The 20,076-nt window shown below is 43.4% G+C and overlaps 1 protein-coding gene across 1 annotated transcript in view; it reads right to left on the reverse strand.

The window, feature by feature from the left end:
- The window catches only part of PPEF2 (protein phosphatase with EF-hand domain 2), a 31,288-nt gene extending 20,978 nt beyond the window's left edge, over window positions 1–10,310 (reverse strand). Inside the window, exons 1-3 of the mRNA XM_024211105.2 lie at window positions 10,256–10,310; window positions 2,236–2,363; window positions 179–236 (exon numbers count right to left, since the gene is read on the reverse strand). Coding sequence (XP_024066873.2) covers window positions 179–236; window positions 2,236–2,363; window positions 10,256–10,310 — 241 coding nt within the window. The remainder of the gene's footprint in view (window positions 1–178; window positions 237–2,235; window positions 2,364–10,255) is intronic.
- Between the last annotated feature and the right edge of the window lie 9,766 nt (window positions 10,311–20,076).

The following is a 20,076-nucleotide window of genomic DNA, read 5'->3' on the forward strand; positions in this document are numbered from 1 at the left end:
TGGGTGCATCTGACATCTAGACAGGTCTCCCTTCAGATCCCCGTGAGGTCACTCCTTAATCAGCTGGAAGTGTCAGCGCTGAGCCATGTGAGTCCACCTCCCTCTCCACCCCCTGCACTGAGCATGCAGCTTTCAGGGCCACAAGTACCATATCTACGTATGGAATACACAGGCTTACTCTCTTTGCTGCTGCTTGGTGTGAAGTGGTCCATAAGGTAGCTGAAGAAGTTGTGAAGCTGTAGAAGACAAGAAGGAGCGCCATGTTATTCACCCTAAGACACGAGCGAAAGCTTTAAAAGCTCTACAGTGTTCTTCAGAAGACAGTTCCTCTCTTCACCTGAGCCTCCACAACCTCCTTTGCATACACAGCAAATCCGGTCACACCGGTTCTCATTGTGGAGCAGAAGAGTGGTCTACATAGAGGCCAATGTAAAATAATTCCGTGGAAGATGTAAAACCCACAAAACGCAGCCAATTGCGCAATATTACACCATGGGGGGAAATTCTCCCTGAGCTCTAGGTGGCTATTAATTTATACTGTGAAGCCGGTGGATCGATAGTCCTGCTCATTTCTACCCTGGGCAATGAAACTACCGATGCTGCTCTTATTCCGATAAAAGACCAAACTTTTTTTTACTCTGGCCGAGCCATTTGCCTCAAAATATCCCCCTGTGGAGAGTTCCACTCATTAATTATACATTGTGTCAAGTAATATTTAATTAACCATCTTTCCAATTTAATGCTAATTGTTAACAGCCAGATTTTCAGATGAGTTCAGCCCACTGGAAGCATGTTGGGTATAGAACAGTAAAAAAAATCTGGCCCTGGAAGACCAAGAATAAAGGGCTTCATCCAATGCCCAGTGAAGACAGTGCAAATCTTTCCACTGATGTCAATGGCCTTTGGATCAGGCTGAAGATGAGCATTACCTTATAACTGCTTCTGGCATGCATGCAAAAGACGGGGCTTTCCTTACTACCTTTGCTTCACTCCACCTTGTTTTATTTCAAGGGAGTTTGCAGGTGCGGGTACGGAAAACAAGAAACCATAGCATCCCTCTCTGAGGGTCTATCCAGATTTCCATTTTCCCTTCAGCTACCGTTTCTCTGATCTAAACTATCTCACATGCTGAAGAAAAAGATGCAAATATCTGCTTAAAGGCAGTCAGGTGAGAAAATGCTGAGACAAGTTAAGCAATAAGAGCTCATGTGGCTTCCCTCTTGGTGTTCATAAACCCCCACAGAGGAGCTGTGACACCAAATTACGCCCAATCCTGTCTCATTTCATTTGCTCCCCATGGCTTCAAGATTACGTATTTCTGGCTTCCATCATATACAAGTGAACGGGGACTAACACGCAAAAGAAAGTCAACGTGAAACGAGCCAGAAGGGGGCTAGGAAGCCACATGGATGTCAACACCTTACCAGAAAACAGACATTAACTAATACCAAGTATGAAATATAAACAGAGGAGGCCAGTGGATCAGAAGCTGCTATTTCATTGCAGGAGACAACTTTCCCTGCCCAGCAGCCACAGAAACGGCTTTCAGATGTCTACCACAAAAGCCTCGAGATGCCACCTGCTCATTGGCAGGAAGTGTCATGCAGCTCACGCCTACTCAGGTGGAACAGAGAACAAACATAAGCCAGGGGAACAGAGAAGCTTGCGAAAAAATTCCTCTATATTTAAAACCCAATTGTCGAAGTCTCTAAGTATGCCTATTACTCACCTACCTACCACATGATCCTACAGTCACTCTTCTCCTCCCCTCGTCTCATCCATTCCCCTCCGCCCACACACATACAGTGGGTCTTGTATTTTGTCTTCATCACCGCTCAATTTTTATTGCAGTTGCTCCTAAAGGCCTCAACCCAATCAGGGCCCACTTGATTTAGATAAAATGCTAAAAGATGGCATGTGCAAGGCCCTGTACATGCACATAGTCTCTGCTCTAAAAAGATTCCAATTTAAACAGACAACAGGAGTTGTATTATCCCTATTGTACAGAAAGGGAACAGAGGCACAGAGGATAAGTAAGTGATTTGCCCAAGGCCGCCCAGAAAGTCTGCTGCACAATTGGGAATTGAACCCAGGCCTCCAAAGTCTCATCCCAGGGCCTTCCTCTCTGGGAAAGGATTGTGTGGGTCTGCAAAGCACTATGCCCGATAAGAATTATGAAGACGACAACGACAGAGGGCATACGCTTCCATTCTCTCCTTCTCTTTAGCACCGTACCTTGATCTGATCCTGCTCACAGGAGTACTCTATGGATTGGAAAATTCTCCATGTGCACCTTCGGCGCATCTCTAGCCGGGCAACATAGCGTCGATACCATCTTTGGATCAGGACAGCGGCCTTGAAGGCTGTGGCACAAAGAACAGAACCAGAGAGCTGAGCTGCTGTATCTCAGCACCTGGGCAAGTGCTCTTCTCCCTCCCAGCCATGCAGGGAAAGAAGGAGTTTTCTCCTTCACAAGTGAATCGTAGGAAAGGATTAACTCGGGCTGGCCAGAAAAAGAGAATTCCATTCTGGCATTTGGTTTCGTCTCAGGATGAAACTAAGATCTTTCCCCATTTAAAAATGAGAGAACGAGAGAGACCTGAGACTAGCCAATAGCCCACTGGTTATGGCACTCACCTGAGATGCGGGATGCCAGGTTCAAGACCCTGCCCCAAATCAGAGAGAGCAGGGTCTCGAACCTGGTCTCCCATATCCCAGGTGAGTGCCCAAACCACCAGGCTCTTGGCTATTATGGGGTCTCTCTCTCTCTCTCTCTAAGTTCCATCCCGAACTCAGGAAACCTTCCAGAGAAAGTTTAGTTGAATCAGACAGGTTTCTACTTCAACAAATGGGTATTTTCCAACCAAAATCGTTTTGCTGAAAATTTCCCAGCCAGCTCAGATGTTAACATGACATTATCTCCAGGGTAAATCCTAACTAAGAAACACTTTTTTCACTGTCATAAAAGAAAAGTCTGATCCCATAGATCTCTCTCTATTGTCAGAGACTCCCAAGACACTTCTAGCTCTCCCTGGTGGCTCCTCATGGCACTGTTATTATTTAACCAAATCCTGCCTCAAAAAAGCTTAACTCTAAATAAGACAATTTCCACCACCTTTTGACTCTCAAGTATCATTATTCTCATTTTACAGATGGGAGCTGGGGCATAGGGAGATTAAGGGATTTGCCCAAGGTCACAAAGAGAGTTGGTGGCAGAGCCCAGATTTGAACCCAGGCCTGAACCCTGTCCAGTACCTTAATAAAGCTGGGCTTTGCCTGCTCTAAGTCAAATAAATACAGGGCCTGATTCATCACTGCTACTCCAGTTTTACACAGCTGTCACTACACTGATTTCAGAAGGGTTACACTGGCACAGAACTAGCATAACACAGCGATGAAGCAAACCTGAAATCTCTACCTCTGCTTTAACCTAGCTCGCAGCACGTTTTTGTAGGCTAGTCTTGCCCATCCACTCTGAGGTAAGCCTCCAATCCATGCATTCCTGTATAGGAAACTAGCGTCTACTCCCCAGAACCACTGGAAACACACAAAAGCCACCGCCTGGGTTTGAAACATGCTTCCTGCCAATGAAACGTGCTAATACTTAGCACATATATAACAGTAGTGCTTTGCATTTTATTCATTGATTAAGCAATCCCTGAATTTACAGCTATTCCCTGAGCTAATACAAACCTGAACACAAAGGCAACATCCTCAAGTTACTATCCGAACAACCCTAAAAACAAGGACACCCAGTACAGTAGAACCTCTGAGTTATGAACTCCTTGGGAATGGACGTTGTTCATAACTCTGAACAAAACGTTATGGTGGTTCTTTCAAAAGTTTACAACTGAACACTGACTTAATACAGCTTTGAAACTTTACTATGCAGAAGAAAAATGCTGCTTTCCCTTAATTTTTTTAGTAGTTTACATTTAACACAGTACTGTATTGTATTTCCTTTTTTTGGTCTCTGCTGCTGCCTGATAGTGTACTTTCTGGTTCCAAGTGAAGTGTGTGGTTGACTGGTCAGATCATAACTCTGGTGTTCATAACTCCAAGGTTCTACTGTAACCCATCACAGTCAAAAGCCACAATGAACACACATACTTTGCACGCTGCCCTATAAATGGCTGCAAACTTGTGACCTCAGACTAGGGGGTTCAAGTGAATTTGAGGTTACCAACCTCAATTGTTCAAATCTAAGGACTTAGTAACAGCACCTCAGCTGATCTCACCAGGGCAATGGGACATGAGGGGAGGCAGATAGCTCAGGTTGCAAGGACCTAAACCCGGCAAAGATTTCAAGATCAAAATGAATACCTGAAATTGCACCTGGGGGCAAACAGGAAGCTAGTGCAGCCTTTGGACTGTTAGCGTAATGTACTCTCTATGGCCAACCATGTTCTGCAGCAGCTGCAGCAGCCCAGCGGTCTGCAAGGTTAGGCTGGCGTGGAGCACACTGCAGTAATCCAAGCTGGAAGTGACAGATTACACACACGAGAGATGAGGTCTCAATCCTCACGCTCGGCAGATTCATAGCTTCCAAGGCCAGCACTGTGCTCACCTAGTCTGACCTCCTGTCTGACACAAGCCACAGAACTTCCCCACAAGATTTCCTAGAGCAGATCTTTCAGAAAAACATCACATCTTGATTTTAAAATTGCCAGCGATGGAGACTTCCCCCCACAACCCTTGGTAAATTGTTCCAATGGCTAATTATCCTCGCTGTTAAAAAACGTACACCTTATTTCTGGTCTGAATTTGTGTAGTTTCAACCTCTAGCCACCGGATATTGTCCGACCTTCGTCTGTGAGATTAAAGAGCCCATTGCCACGTATTTGTCCCCCGTTGGGAAAAGGTATTTCCACCCAGTAAAGCCAGCTGGGAAACCAGGATCAATAAAGGGTCTTAAATTGAATTCATGGACTGAAATTTAAACCCAGTCTCCCTATGTAAAGCAGTCCTTCCCTCATTCCCTAAAGCCACTGCACATTAGAAACAGCAAAGACAGCCCTCAGAAAGTTGAGTTACCAGTCATTTACATTTAAAACCAGATCTTCTAAGTCCACAAAAGATTCAATAGTGACCATACACTGAGCATCTAACATCACGTGAGTCATTTAGTGCTGCTAAAGTAAGCGACTGTTTTGTTGTGCTGTTTTATATATCATTGCAATTGCACAACTGAAAAAGCCATGTGTTCTAATCAACCAACTTACCTGGGTGAGCTGCATCTGGCAGTGTTTGCACTGAATTAAAAAAGAAAGAAAAGAAACAGATTTTTTCCACATTTTATGAGGATCTGGGCAATAAACTGAACAACAGATACACACCAACACTTAACTATTCACTAGAGGATATAACTCCGCTTGTTCAGCAAACCCAAACAGAGGTAATCAGAAACTAAAATATGCCCGTTCATTGTAGCAAATACAATTAAAAAAAACCCAAATCAATGGTGAATAAAATATTGCCCTTTTCACCTTGTCTGAAATCATTAATAACCAAATCTGGTCACTAAAATGAGACTTCTCCAGGAGTATCCCTTAATTAAACTTCCCTGGAAGAACGTCAACCTGCCTAGATACCACAGTGATGAGCACATTAGAAATACAACTAGGGAGTTGAATAGACTGATTTTAATTTAATGCCTGTGTAATTAAGGAAACCCTACTTTCAAACCTCTACACGGTATCAAAAGTAGATCAATCAACAGCGTGGGTTCCCTACCCTAAGTGAAGATTTATGATTCTTAGCAACTTTAAGATACATCGACAAAAATACGAAGTAAGGTGCATTATTTTGGTAAATTTTAAACTGACGCATAAGCAGCGCAGAATCTATCCTGTTCTGAGATAACATTAAGGTTACATGCCTAAACATACAAAAGTCAAGAAATAACAACATTAAGACCATACACATCTTCACCACTGCCCCTCTGTGCACAAGCATTGCAATGCAGTCTTCACCGACGATCACATACTACCATATTTCCCAAATAATACAGTTACCATACGAAAATAAAATAAGGCCTGGCACAAGTGACATTTTTGCTGAGGATTGTCCTGGAGTCTCCAGGAATTGAAGATTAATCTTTAATTAAAGACTATGTCATGTGATAAAACCTCCAGGAACACGTCCAACCAAAACTGGCAACCCTAGATAACTGTCTAGCAGTCTGGAGTCCCCTTCATGTTCCTGCTTGTATGCCTCACTGATCTCCAGTGCCTCTGGCCCTGCCGTGTATAGCAAGATGGAAGATTTCACCCTCTCCAGGTTGACCACGTCATTCACTTTAAGGAAAATGTGAAAGCACCTCAACCACGTCTTATTTGCTGCCTGGTTCCTAGTGTTTCAAGTGGCTTGGTTTGCTCCGTTCCCTCCCCCACCCACACCCTGAAGAGTACGTTTTCTATTGACACCCTGCAATAAGTACCTGCAGGAGCGCCACCAGCTTTTTTGCTGCCCTAAGCGGTGGAAGGTCCCGCCCCCGAAATACCGACGACCGGGGAGGCCGAAGATCCGGCCGCCGCAGTCACCGCCCCCCAAATGTTAGCACCCTAGGCGACCGCCTAGGTCGCCTAATGGGTTGCGCCGGCCCTGGGTACCTGGCACACAGGAATGCTGTGTGGAGACTGGAGTTTAGTTCTGACTTCAGTCAGTGGAGGGGTCAGAGCTACAAAAGGTTATACCCCCCCATTCAGTGGCTACTTAACAGGCACCTCTCACAATCCATAATTTCAAACATTCAGGAAAGTTGGGGTGCTCAGGAGAACAAGTTCAAGGAAGCAACAACGCCCTTGCTTCCCAATGCGGACAAATGGACAAAACCATTCTGTCCTATGGAGGATGTGACACAGGGTTTACACACTGCTCAGCAAAACATCACATTGGAGCAACAGGCAATGTACAAAAAGCAGATGAGACATAGGATCAGTTTGAGGCCAAGGCAACCGACTAGCAGCAGGTAGGACGTGAGAGAGAAGGCAGCTCCCTGGTGGCCTGTTGTAGCATTAATAAAACAAATGAGGTTACATTTTACTCAGGCATATGCAGGGACTCTGGCTGCAGCGGGAAACTCTCACACGAATTAAAAATGGAGAAAGCCCCAAATGGTTAAAAAAGAACCAGCTTCAAAAAGGCAGATCTCTGCTCTTAGATCCTGATCCAAAGTCTACCAGGAAAGACTTTCGTTAACTTCAGGGCGCTTTGGATCAGTTTATGCAATGATCTCAAGCCTGAAAAGAAGGGAAAGGGAGACTCAAACGACACTTGGATTCCTCACTGAAAATTAGTCTAACCAATCCTGTCCACATTAAGTGAATGGAATGGCCTTCAAATAAAAGAAAATTAAGTATTCAAATGGGAACTGGAATTGGTGAAGAACTCTAGATACACCAGCTGTGGATCTGGCTATCTCAGCAAAGCTCCACGGCCTCAATCTACACCAATTTACCCCAGTTGAGGATCTGGTCGTCTTGTTCATTAGAACAGCATCAGAAGTGGGAATTTCACACTAGAGCTACAAGGGGAGGCTGTGGGGTTTTGGTTTTATAGCGGTGCTTTCCCCATCTTAGAGACTCAGAGGTTAGAAGTGGGAAATGATCTAGTACGTTGAAATGACGTTTTTGAAGTTTCTCTTGTGGAGCTTCCTCTCCACCGTTCCATCAGAGAGATCGGAGATCGCCTCGCTGGGAAGTGGGCAGGGGCTTGGTCCCAGTGGCTCCTTTGAGATGTGTGTGCAGTCCTGGCCTTCTGCACTCTTTCTTGGGCTCCCTGTCCAGGCTGTCCCCTTCCTGGTTCCACTGCAGCATGGGTCTAATGGAATCATGCTGCCAGGGTTTCTGCAGCCCATATCTTCCACCAGAAACATTCCCAGGTGATTCCACAGAATGCAGGGTTACTGCCCGCAGAATGGCCATGGGGCTGGTGGAAGATGATATGTGTCCATCTGGCTCTGCCTCTAATCCTTCTCCACAGAGCTCTGAAAGGTCCAGGAAAAACCAGTAATGCAGCTGCAGAGGCAGGGAATCCACATGGATTTTGTGGACACGGGACAATTTGGACCAAATAACAGATCCAATATTTAGTTGCACATGCATAGCTTAAAACTCAGATTCCTCGTCTGAAGAAAAGCTGAAGATTACGTTCAGCTGTTAGAGACAAGCCCCTGTATATGCTGCAGCAAGCTGGGCCTGAACCCCACAGCAACACCTTTGGTTCTGTAGTACTCTGATGTAGCAGACAAATTCTGTTACAGTCTCATTAAATAACAGACAGTTTTTAAATGAATGAAATCTGAAAATGAATATTACACTCAGACCAGTCTCCTAGGTTTTATTTATTTTAAATTAAATTCCATTTTATGTTCTAGTTTTCAGTATGCCACAGATCTCGTTTTTAACTGACGAGCGCAGCTGCATGGGAAGTCGGCAGGAGAAAGCTGATTATTTTGACAGCCAGGTACACGGCATGTGAGTCTTTTGGCAGCTGGGGATGCAGTTTGGGATTGCGGAATAAACATTAACTGGATGTTTCTGGTAAAATGATCAGCAATGAAATTAGTAAAGTTTCTATTTAAAGTGTCATCTGTAGGTTTCAGAGTTAACAGGCATTTGAAATGACTGAAGCCGTTGTCGCCACTGAGAGCTAGTATTTCAGGTTGTCTATGGACTCAGGAAGACAGTACTGAACAGGTGTACACTCAGCTATCCTTTCAAAGTGGTTGTCACAACCATAAGGGCTGGAAACAATTACAGTTAAAACAAAGATACTGAAGCATGATTCTAGGGTATGTGATAGACTCAGCAACAAATACCATGGCTGGATAGTGGACAGGGCCTTGGTTAAAGGTTTAAGATGCTCTGTTAGGGGTATCTCTGCACATGGAACATACAAGGGTATCTATTGTGTTTGTGCTACCAGGAGCACCCTGTGTGACATGGAGCTCTTTAACCCTAATGTTTACAAAATACTTATTAGAGAGACAAGGTGGGTGAGGCAATATCTTTTATTGGTGAGAGAGCCATGCTTTAAAGCTTGTCTCTCTCACCAACAGAAGTTGCTCCAATAAAAGATATTACCTCACCCACCTTGTCTCTCTCATACCCTGGGACTGACATGGATACAACAACACTGCATACAACATACTTATGTAAGATACTGGCTGTATTTACCGAGATTACTTGGGAATGTGGAGGAACACATAGGAACATACAGAACATGGTTAACAATATATACAGACTTCACTGAACTTAAAGTACCATGGTAATCAATATCTAGATGCCTTATTGTATTTACAGCTGGGCAAGGTTTTTTGACCAAAAACTTTTTTGGGCGATAAATGCAGATTCGGTGCCACCAAAACATTGCAATAATTTGTGTCTGTTTTGCTGAATGGTTTCAGTTAAAAAAAAAAAAAAATCAAAACACTGATTTTTTTCAAAATGATTCCAATACTGTTATGTAGCCTTAGATAACTGATGCATTCTGTTGAGAAACTGATTTTTTATTTCATTTATTTCCAAAATAAACAAAAAAACAGTTTATACTATATTAGAGCTACAAATACACATTATTGCCATCATATAGCTGGCATCATGAAACTATATCTGTGAAAACTAAAATAGAGAAAAATAAAAAAGAAGCTCAAAAATAAACATTGACGTGATCGATTTTAATTAGAAAAACTAAAAATCGAACTCTGTCAAGCCCAATCACAAGTGACGAGACAAGAAGATCATTGCATTAACACAATTTAAAATAGACACTGTCAACCTGCTTAACCACAAAATCTAACCTCTAAAAGAGCCAAAGCGCTTAATTCTCCATCATCCCAGTTTGGTTTGGCAAACTCACTGCACAAACCGGCCTTCGTTTTGGTTTCAGTTTCAAAGTCCGTAGAAAGTAGTGTTCATGCCAGCACAGCTCTCCTATCAGAGCATGGGAGCACAATACATGCATGTTTACCAGTAACTGACAAATTAAGGTGGGCAACAACTGCAACAGATTTGCTTTGCTTCACAGCTTTGCCTCTGCCTTTAATCTCAGCCTCAGCTAAAAGCTATTTACCATTATCTTCTTTGGGAACTGAATGTCTTTTTTTATGGGACACTCAACTATACAACTGGGCCACACAATGTCATCAGGCAATACAGCTGATGCATCTCTATGCTGAATATTTGTGACTTTCTAGCAGGACCTTTATAATCCACTTCAGGAAAGACTGAAATATTTTATGAGAGACACTCACCTTTTTCCGATTTCCGCAGGAAGTAGTAGGCATTTGTGGAACTACCACATCCCATGATCTCCAAACGATGTTTCTATGGGGTTGCAAATAAATACAGTATCATCAAAATCAAGTAAGCAGCACTGGAAAGAGCATTCAATCAGAATCAGGATGGGTGCCCTGTGTCCCAAGCTGCTGGGAGACAATCCTGAATATATTAATACTCAGTAAGGTTCAGAAGCCACAGCTTTACAGGTGGTCTATCAAGTATAACCCTGACATCTAATTTTCCCAACATACTGTGCATCTGCACACAACCTGGGATGGATTCTTTTGGCATGCTCTCCAGTTTGATTGTTCTAAGCTTCAGGTCAGATATAGGGAAGGAAATTTTGAAGGTATTTTGTTTTTCAATTAAACAGAGATGTTTTAGAATGTTCGGTACCTACAAGCCAAGTCTGTATGATGTGCCTAAAACAGGTACAGTATTTAGGTATCAACATATTGATGTAGATGGCTAACTTTAGGCTCCCACGTTTGAAGAGTAGGTAACCCACAAGACTAACTGGTCTGAACCTTGGTTTGATTTATAAAAAGTGAAAGGTTGTTAGACAAATATTTATGCACTCTAGACCATATTTTATGATTTGCCTAAGAAATTCAGGCCAAATAGCTTCGTCTCAGGCCAGTCAGGATCACAAACACGCCATGCAATTAGATCATTTTCACCTGGAAACAATGCATATTACAAATGTCCATTCAGAAATTCAGCCTGAATGGCAGGGTCACACTAATCAGAGCTTGTAGAGGTGCAGATAAATGATAGGATGCCCGAGAGGAGCCTGGAAGCAGGAAAGGTGGGCTGAGAAGACAGCTGGAGGCAGGCATTTCCTGTGTATGCATGGGGTGGAGTGGAGGGGACGGATCAGGTAGTCCACTGAAAGGTTAACTACAATAAAGTTAGTCAGAAGAGGGCAATTAAAGGAATGCATTCTCCTGGCACTGAACAAGTTTAGTCATTTCTAAATATGGGATGACAACCGTATGAAATTATACATGGGACTTTTCTTTGGGAGTTTGGGGGTGTCATAGCCTGAGAATGATGCAAAGCGAGCCGCAAGCACAACATGTCAGCAAGCAAAGCCTTTGTATGTGTCTTACACTCCCCTCCCTTCATCAGGACCTGTCCCAGGTCAGAAACACCTGACATATTAAAATAAATAACAATGGGGCTGCACTACATCATTCATTCATTCATTCACTACATCCGTGTCTGTGTCTGCACACACATAAGCATGCCCTCTCCCTAGGGTATATCCCTAATGATGAGGAATTAAAGGACAGGGATGGCATTTAAATCTATTTGCTATATCACAGCTGGAGTAGTGACAGGTCTAAAATAAACAACTAGCTGTCATAAGAAAATAATCAGCTTTGTTAAATAAATACCGCTTTTCTTCACCTTCTGGTTTTACTTCTGGGGGTATTACACCATCAATGAACTGCTTGGATCCCAGCCACTCTCTTTAATTCTCACCATTGCCAAGGGTGCCAAGACAGCACCCAGCCAGCACACATTTTAGGAATCAGCCAAATTTTGAAATCTCTCACTCTGGGGAACAATCAAAAAACAAAGCCAGTGGGATTCCTGTTTCATCATTCAACCGGTCATTTGTTTTGGAGACCCCAGACACAGCCTATGAGCTCATACCCCTTCCAGGTACAGAAAAAGCTAGAACGAGCAGAGTCGTCCCGAAGGCTAACACAGCTAAGGTGTTCCTGTCCATTCCTTCTGAGACTGGAGTGGATGCAAAATGCACAGTCTGAGTGCACGGAGACCGTCCTAATAAGCAGATATTAAAAAGCAAAGCAACAGTGATAAAAAACTGCACAGTGACCAAGAACACCCACCTACTCTTCAAACCAGAGCCCAACGGATGAAAAAACACGAGACAAAGAAAGAACAAAAGCACCAAAGAATGACAACTGCGTTGCCAGTCAGGTTGAGCCAGCCAGCAAAGCAGCACAAGTTACGCCTTCGTGAAAAAACAAGCACATATGCACAGTGCCCTTTCCCTGCTCAGCAGTGTTGTAATCATTGCCCTTAAATATAGACAAGTCTTGCAAGAGTCCACACCTCCTACCAATGCAGCATATATACTCCCCTGTTGGGTCAGGTAGCAAACTGAGACTACAATAAATCTTTGCAGATTTGCGAGTTTGTTTTGGTGTGACGATTCTTATCACTGAGTTTTCTAAACACCCAGAATACATATATTAAAAAGGCAAATGATGAAGAAAAAACAAGGTTTGAGTCAGAGCACGTCTTAGAAAAAAGAAATAACTTGCAAGTCAGAGCTAAAAGTTCCCCGGGCAACCCAAGAATTAATATTCTTGATAAAAACTTTATGGGACTCAGTTTTGCACTGAGCAGCTACATGAACTTCCCTGAGATTGTCCAGGATGTAAACCAGCACAGAATTTGCCGCCATAGCTATAGGAATCCCACGCGAAAACACTATGTTGTTTAGGTGCAGCAAAATGCATTGTTACAAAGTGGAAACACAGCTGAGAAAGATTCTACCTAGGACGTACATTATGGGGAGCTTATACAATAGAATCTAAATTGCTTCGGCAACTCCAGATATGCGTGGATAATCGAGAGCTCAGATAATCAGAATTCAACAGACGGAGTCAACAGAATAGACATACACTGGCACCTCATTAGATAGCATCATAGATGCTGGAACGAGGGGTGCTGCTGCATGCCCTGGCTTGAAGTGGTTTCCATTATATGCAGGGTTGACAGTTTGGTTCGTTGGCTCTCAGCACCCCCACTATACACATTGCTCCAGCACCTCTGGATAGGATGGATAGGATAAGGGGGAGTTGGAATAATCAGGATTCTACTGTATTACTAAGTAGTGGGAACATCTGTGGAACGTGGCCAAGCCTGCTGTAAAAAGGAAGATGTTACCATGTCATCTACAAACCACCAGTAACTACAAATTAAGATTTTGCAAGGAAAAAAAAAGATTAAAATAAAAGTCCAACAACAAGAAAAAATTAAAGGTAACCGACACTAAAGACCCAACAGCTTGTCTTTACCTCCTGATAGCAAACACACGTGTTCCACTGTTTGCAGTAAAATTGAATCCCGACATAGGCTGATAAGGGTTGTTATGTTTTATAAACACAGTCATCTGCACACGAGCAGCAGCTGGGGTGTTGGCAAAGAGAACTGCACTTAGAAAACACTGCGTCTCACACAGCCAATAGCGAAAGAACTTTATCAAGGTCCACTTCCCTCCACAGGAGGGATTTAATAACCCTACCACACAAGACACTGCTACAAAGAAAGAAGAAATAGAAAACTTACCTTGTCCCCACTCTCTAGTTTAAAGAAGGATTTATTTGGATAAACACTTCAAAGCTCTCTGGGTTGTTTTTTTTTAATGTAGTTTGTTGTTTGTGCGTGTTTGCACACATATATATATATATATAATCAGCCTTTGATGCCCAACATGATCAAGAGTCTCCGAGATGATTTAGTTGGACAGTCCCATCTGAGGCCTTAAAATGATGAACAAGCTACTCCAAGCATATCGTCCCCTTCGCCACTCTGTGAAAATTCCCATTTCCTTTTGCACGTCCAGCATGACGCACATGTGCTGGTCCCCAAAGAGAGCACAGACCTTATGATTTATTTACTGCACAGTTGTTTTGAGAAGCTTTCAAAGCCTCCCCATGTGACACTTACAAAAGGCAAGAGATCTGAAATGGATTAGGATTACTAGCAGGGATTATGGATGGGAAATATAGCACGCCGGCCTCTCGTGTCTTAACTAAGCAACCAGCTCTTATACACCGTCCCGCTGCCTTTTGTTACATGAAAAGTTTCTCTGGGGGGAAAGTTCCCACTCAATCCCTACTTTGGGAGGAAAGGTCCCTTGCTCAGGTCAGGATTTTGTAGTGCAGAAATAAAGTGCAGAGGACATAGGCAAATTAAAACCCAAAAGAGAAAGCTCCTGGTTCCTGGAATTGCAGAATGGCTTTCTCTGTTCCTCCTCTGGTTCCTTTTAGGATTAATCAGACAAAAAACTTCAAAGTAATACAGACGGCATCAGCAGATACCCTTGCCAGCACAGGGCAGTTAATAGCTAGAAAATCCATAGTTGACTCATCTTGTCTGGGACCACTATGCTTGCTGGGAATATAATAGCGTTTTTAACCAAACGTGAATCCCAGTGGACGCAGTTTTGCATTCCTAGCTGAATTCTGGATTCGGAGAACTGGAAAGGATCCTCCTCCACCATCCTTCTATACTGCAGTTCTAAAGGGTTCATCCTCCACATAGATGCAAAAATCCTTCTTGAATCATAGGTGTTGGAACTAAGGCTGCTGGGGGTGCTGCCACACGCCCTGGCTTGAAGTGGTTTCCATCATATACAGAGTTTACAGTTTGGTTCAATGGCTCTCAACACCACCACTATACACATTGTTCCAGCACCACTCAATCCCAGTGAATTTATGTCATCTTTCCTTGTGGCAATCCCTTGCTTAGGAAAAGTAATGAAAAGACTGCCCGAAGAAACCAGTATAAAAGTCACACTGTATATGCAGCAGCAACTCTTTGGTACTCATGGGGCCCTGCCACACTTGGAAAAAGGAAAACAAAAATCAACCTAAATTTAAAAAAAAATAAAGGTACTTGCACACACCATTTACAGCAGTTACCCTAAAGGCAAATTAAAACAGTGGAGTTCAGTTCATTGTTATTAGATGTTCATGAGTAATCAGACTGCTGCTGGCTGTTTGTGAAAACTGTTTGCAACAAACCACACTGACATTTGTTTGCATAAACTATTCAATGGGTACTTTTGGATGACAAATATCTGCAAAACCAGGATCCATTTGCAAACAGGAAAAAAAAAGCTATATTCACAACAAATGTTACTTGCAATGAGTAATTTGATCATATCTGTAAACCACAAAGATTCTGGGCCAGATCCTTAGCGAATGTAACTCAGCAGACCTCTAAGAAAAGTCCATAGATCTATGCCTATTTACACCAGCTGAAGATCTCGTCCCCCAGCTTTGGGTGTGGCTGTTAGGTGAAGATATGTGAATGAGAGAGAGGCTGCCAGCTCTACAAATTAAAGTGACGTAGATACGGAATTAAGAAATCGGTGTGGCCTCCTTTATTCCCACACTCTTCCTGGAACCCTCTGTTTCTCATCACATCAATTACGACACTAGCTCTGGAACTGACGCTCCTGAGTAAACTGGGTCAAAGGTAAAAGTAGAGCATGTAGGTAAGTACGTAACGACATTTAGCTAGATACAGCATGACGAGATAAAGGACGCATGTTTCTATAAAGCTCTGTTAGGAAAAGCTCACATGACCAATTCAAAAATACTGCAAGGTACACTGTAAATCAACGTTTTAAAGGGAGCAATCGCTTTGGAAATTATTTTGCTACGCAATGAATTGTATTTAAATTTGATTGCAGAAGAGCACTCCAGGTACTGAGATGCTGTCTGAATTTATCCAGCAGTTCAACCTCCTAGACTTCAGAAGGGCTGTATGCCCAGTCCCTGCTTCCACACCCAGACAACAATCCTTGAAGTCCTGCTATATTAAAGGTGTCCTGCATAGGAAATCAGCTATTTTTTTTTAAATTATGTAGAAAGACAGTCAAGATACACTAAATACTTGCCCACTGTTACTTTTTTACATGAGCCATGGCTGAAAGGACCATGCGGATGTTCTGTGATTCCAAAGGGAAGAGAAAGGGGCAGGTGGAGGCCGGAAAAACATGCATTTGTCTCGTCTTGTCATTTTGAGTACATTTCAGTGGAGCTCTCATCTTAGCATGCTGTGCATACACCTACTGTGCAGTATGCAATATAGAATGCCGTGTCCGGCCCATTTCACCAAGGCCCTGGGGGTTACCCTGGCAGCGGGTGGGTCTACACTGCAATCGGAGGTGTTACTGCAGCTCTTACCTAGGAAACTTTTTATTTGAAGACCTATAGTCCCATCCTACAGTCCAGCCTTGGGCTAAATTCCCACTGACATTGATGAAAATTGTGCCCTATTAGGAATCAGATCCTAAACACTGAAACCATAAGGGTAGGTATTAACCTAAATCAATCCTTCCAACTCTGTTTTTGCTACAGCATCACAAACTGAATGAGTGGCGGGCGCACGTTCGCAGCACGATCAAAGGGAACATAGTTGCAAAATTTCTACTGATGTGAACTTCAGCCTCTGTTCATCCCCACAACCCCCTTAGACCTGAGGCTCCTCCGATCTGTTAGGGAAACAACAATCAGTGCCATTCTATCCCCTAAGCTGAGCCTGGCTGTTCTATCCTGGAGGAAAGGACATTAATTATAAGTTACACACAGTCCAGAGTTGCTCTGCGCACTCCCTTAGCATAAAGAACCACCTCTCAGATGGAGTGGTAATCTTCAGGGAAAACCAGCAATTCAGACCAAAGACAAACAGTGTATTTCCATCCACTGTACAGCAATGCTAAGGGAATACAATTTAAATTGCTCTGGGGTAGCATTGGGAAAACATACCCTTCCATCACCTATCGTCCTGCGGTCCAATTAAGGGCCAAGGAAATGCTGGAACACAGGAGAACCAGTCTGGTTCCAGGGTCCCATGGGAGGCGTATTGCAGGGAGCCCGCACTGGGGATCCAGGCCCCTGGGTGCTGCCGAACACATCTCTGCATGGCCCTTCTCCACTCAGAGGAGGTTGGAGAGGGGTGGGGGAAGAACACAGGCCTATCCACTAACCAGACAGTTCCATGGAGGAGCAGCAATTTCACCGGCGGCTGTAGCAGTCCTGCAGAGTTCTCACTGCCCATTCCAACCCGCCAGGGTTTGCTCCAGCACTCAGCTCATTTTACTCAGGGCTGGTGCTAAAGAGAGAACCATAAGGCTTCCACTACGGATGTGGGTCACAGGCCCCTTACATGTCCGGTGAAAGAACGAAATAGCCCTACACAAGCCAGAGAGCCTGCTGAATAGTTTTATTTCAGTATTTTCTTACTGGCCAAGCAAAAATAGAGACTTTTTATTATTAATAAACTCATCAGTACATTCATTTAAAGTGCACATTGCATTCCAGAAACACCAGTAAAAATCAGTTCCCTCTCTTTTAAAAATCTGCTAGAAACCTAACGAAATTTTTAAAAAGTTAGTAAAACCTTCTGTGACAGGTCCGGTCACCGAGACCCCCTTGGGACTGTCACCTGACGTGCTGAAGTTACCTCCGAGCCCGTTTTCCCTGCCAGCTTGGGACTCCAGAACCCTGCCTTGTTGAGCCAGACACGCTAGCCTGCTGCAACACAGACCCAGGTCCGGTCCATGCCCCCAAAGCTGCAGACTTTAACCAAAAACTGCTCAGCGGATCACTTATCTCCAGCACCCAGATACCCAGTTCCCAATGGGATCCAAACCCCAAATAAATCAGTTTTACTCTGTATAAAGCTTATACAGAGTAAACTCATAAATTGTCCGCCCTCTATAACACTGATAGAGAGATATGCACAGCTGTTTGCTCCCCCAGGTATTAATCACTTACTCTGGGTTTACTAGTAAACAAAAATGATTTTATTAAGTATAAAAAGTAGGATTTAAGTGGTAGGGTGTGATGTTATTGACATGAACTGTGACCGTATAGATCATTGTTGCAACCAGGGTCCTATGGTTCCACCAGGTCTTGTACAGAGGAGGTCAAGTGGGCTGTCTATGGAAAGGTCGTAGTTTGCTGGTTATGATTATGCTGTCTGTATGTGTGTATCATTTTTTTATTTGAAGTTATGAATATTGGCTATGTACTTGTATCTCAATGTGTTTGATTCTAAGTAGCCTCAGTGAAGCATTTGGTCAGCTTCTTGAGAAAGGACTATTCTCAGTAAGTGCCCAATCAAGAAATACTTAACTGACAATGGACTTTGGGAGATGCCAATCCACATCTGAGCTTTCCTGGGAACGTTAAAACTAACATGTAAACAATGGCGTCGGCCTGCAAAAAGCTGAATCATTCATGGACATGTGACTTGCCCAGGTGGCTACAAACTCCATCTTGTTGCTGTGACTTTGCACAGAACAACAAAGGGGTTTCCGCCCACAAGAGAGAGACTATAAAAGGCCCTGGAAGCCTCTCCATTTTGTCTTCAGCTGGCTCAAGAGATGGCCTCTCCACCTCCAAGAGATGCCTGAAAGAAACTGGAACAAACAACAGTAACTACGGGGGTGTGAGTGATTGTTGGACCCAGAATAGGAAGGAGTCCAGTCTGTGAAAGAAGCTTATTGGAACATCTCTGGGGGTGAGATTTCATCTGTAATCAGTTTCTTAATGTATTAGCTTTAGACTTGCGTGTTTTGTTTCATTTTGCATGGTAACTTATTTTGTTCTGTCTGTTATTACTTGGAACCACTTAAATCCTACTTTTTATACTTAATAAAATCACTTTTGCTTATTTTTTAACTCAGAGTAAGTAATTAATACCTGGGGGAGCAAACAGCTGTACATATCTCTCTATCAGTGTTATAGAGGGCGGACAATTTATGAGTTTACCCTGTAAACCGTCACGTAAGTGGTTCGAAGTAATAGCAGACAAAGCAAAATAAGTCACCAAGCAAAATAAAGCAAAACCACACAAGTCTAAGCCTAATACATTAAGAAACTGTTTACAGGTAAAATCTCACCCTCAGAGATGTTCCAATAAGCTTCTTTCACAGACTAAAAAGCGACAAAGAGTCCTGTGGCACCTTATAGACTAACAGACGTATTGGAGCATAAGCTTTCGTGGGTGAATACCCACTTCGTTGGATGCATGTAGTGGAAATTTCCAGAGGCAGGTATAAATATGCAGGCAAGAATCAGTCTAGAAATAACGAGGTTAGTTCAATCAGGGAGGACGAGGCCCTCTTCTAGTAGTTGAGGTGTGAACACCAAGGGAGGAGAAACTGCTTTTGTAGTTGGCTAGCCATTCACAGTCTTTGTTTAATCCTGAGCTGATGGTATCAAATTTGCAAATGAACTAAAGCTCAACAGTTTCTCTTTGGAGTCTGGTCCTGAAGTTTTTTTGCTGCAGGATGGCTACCTTTAAATCTGCTATTGTGTGTCCAGGGAGATTGAAGTGTTCTCCTACAGGTTTTTGTATATTGCCATTCCTAATATCTGACTTGTGTCCATTTATCCTTTTACGTAGGGACTGTCCAGTTTGGCCGATGTACATAGCATAGGGGCATTGCTGGCACATGATGGCGTATTTACATTGGTGGACATGCAGGTGAATGAACTGGTGATGTTGTGGCCGATCTGGTTAGGTCCTGTGATGGTGTCGCTGGTGTAGATATATGGGCAGAGTTGGCATCGAAGTTTGTTGCATGGATTGGTTCCTAAGTTAGAGTTACTATGGTGCGGTGTGTGGTTGCTGGTGAGAATATGCTTAAGGTTGGCGGGTTGTCTGTGGGCGAAGACTGGCCTGCCTCCCAAGGCCTGTGAAAGCGAGGGATCGTTGTCCAGGATGGGTTGTAGATCACAGATGATGCGTTGGAGAGGTTTACAGATCCAGACTAACACGGCTACCCCTCTGATACTTTCACAGACTAGAATCCTTCTTAGTCTGAGCCCAATCCTTTCCCCTGGTACAGTCCTTGTTAGTTCCAGCAGACATCGTAGGTGAAAAGCAGGGGTGTTCTCATGACTAACAGCCCCCTTTGTTCTGTTCCACCCCCTTTTATAGCTGTGGCATCAGGCGGGAATCTTTTGTCCCTTTGGGTTCTAAATGGAAAAGTACCAGATTTAAGATG

This window comes from Terrapene carolina, unplaced genomic scaffold (assembly GCF_002925995.2).
Source record: "Terrapene carolina triunguis isolate 2854851 unplaced genomic scaffold, T_m_triunguis-2.0 Scaffold136, whole genome shotgun sequence".
Taxonomy (NCBI): Eukaryota; Metazoa; Chordata; order Testudines; family Emydidae; genus Terrapene; species Terrapene triunguis.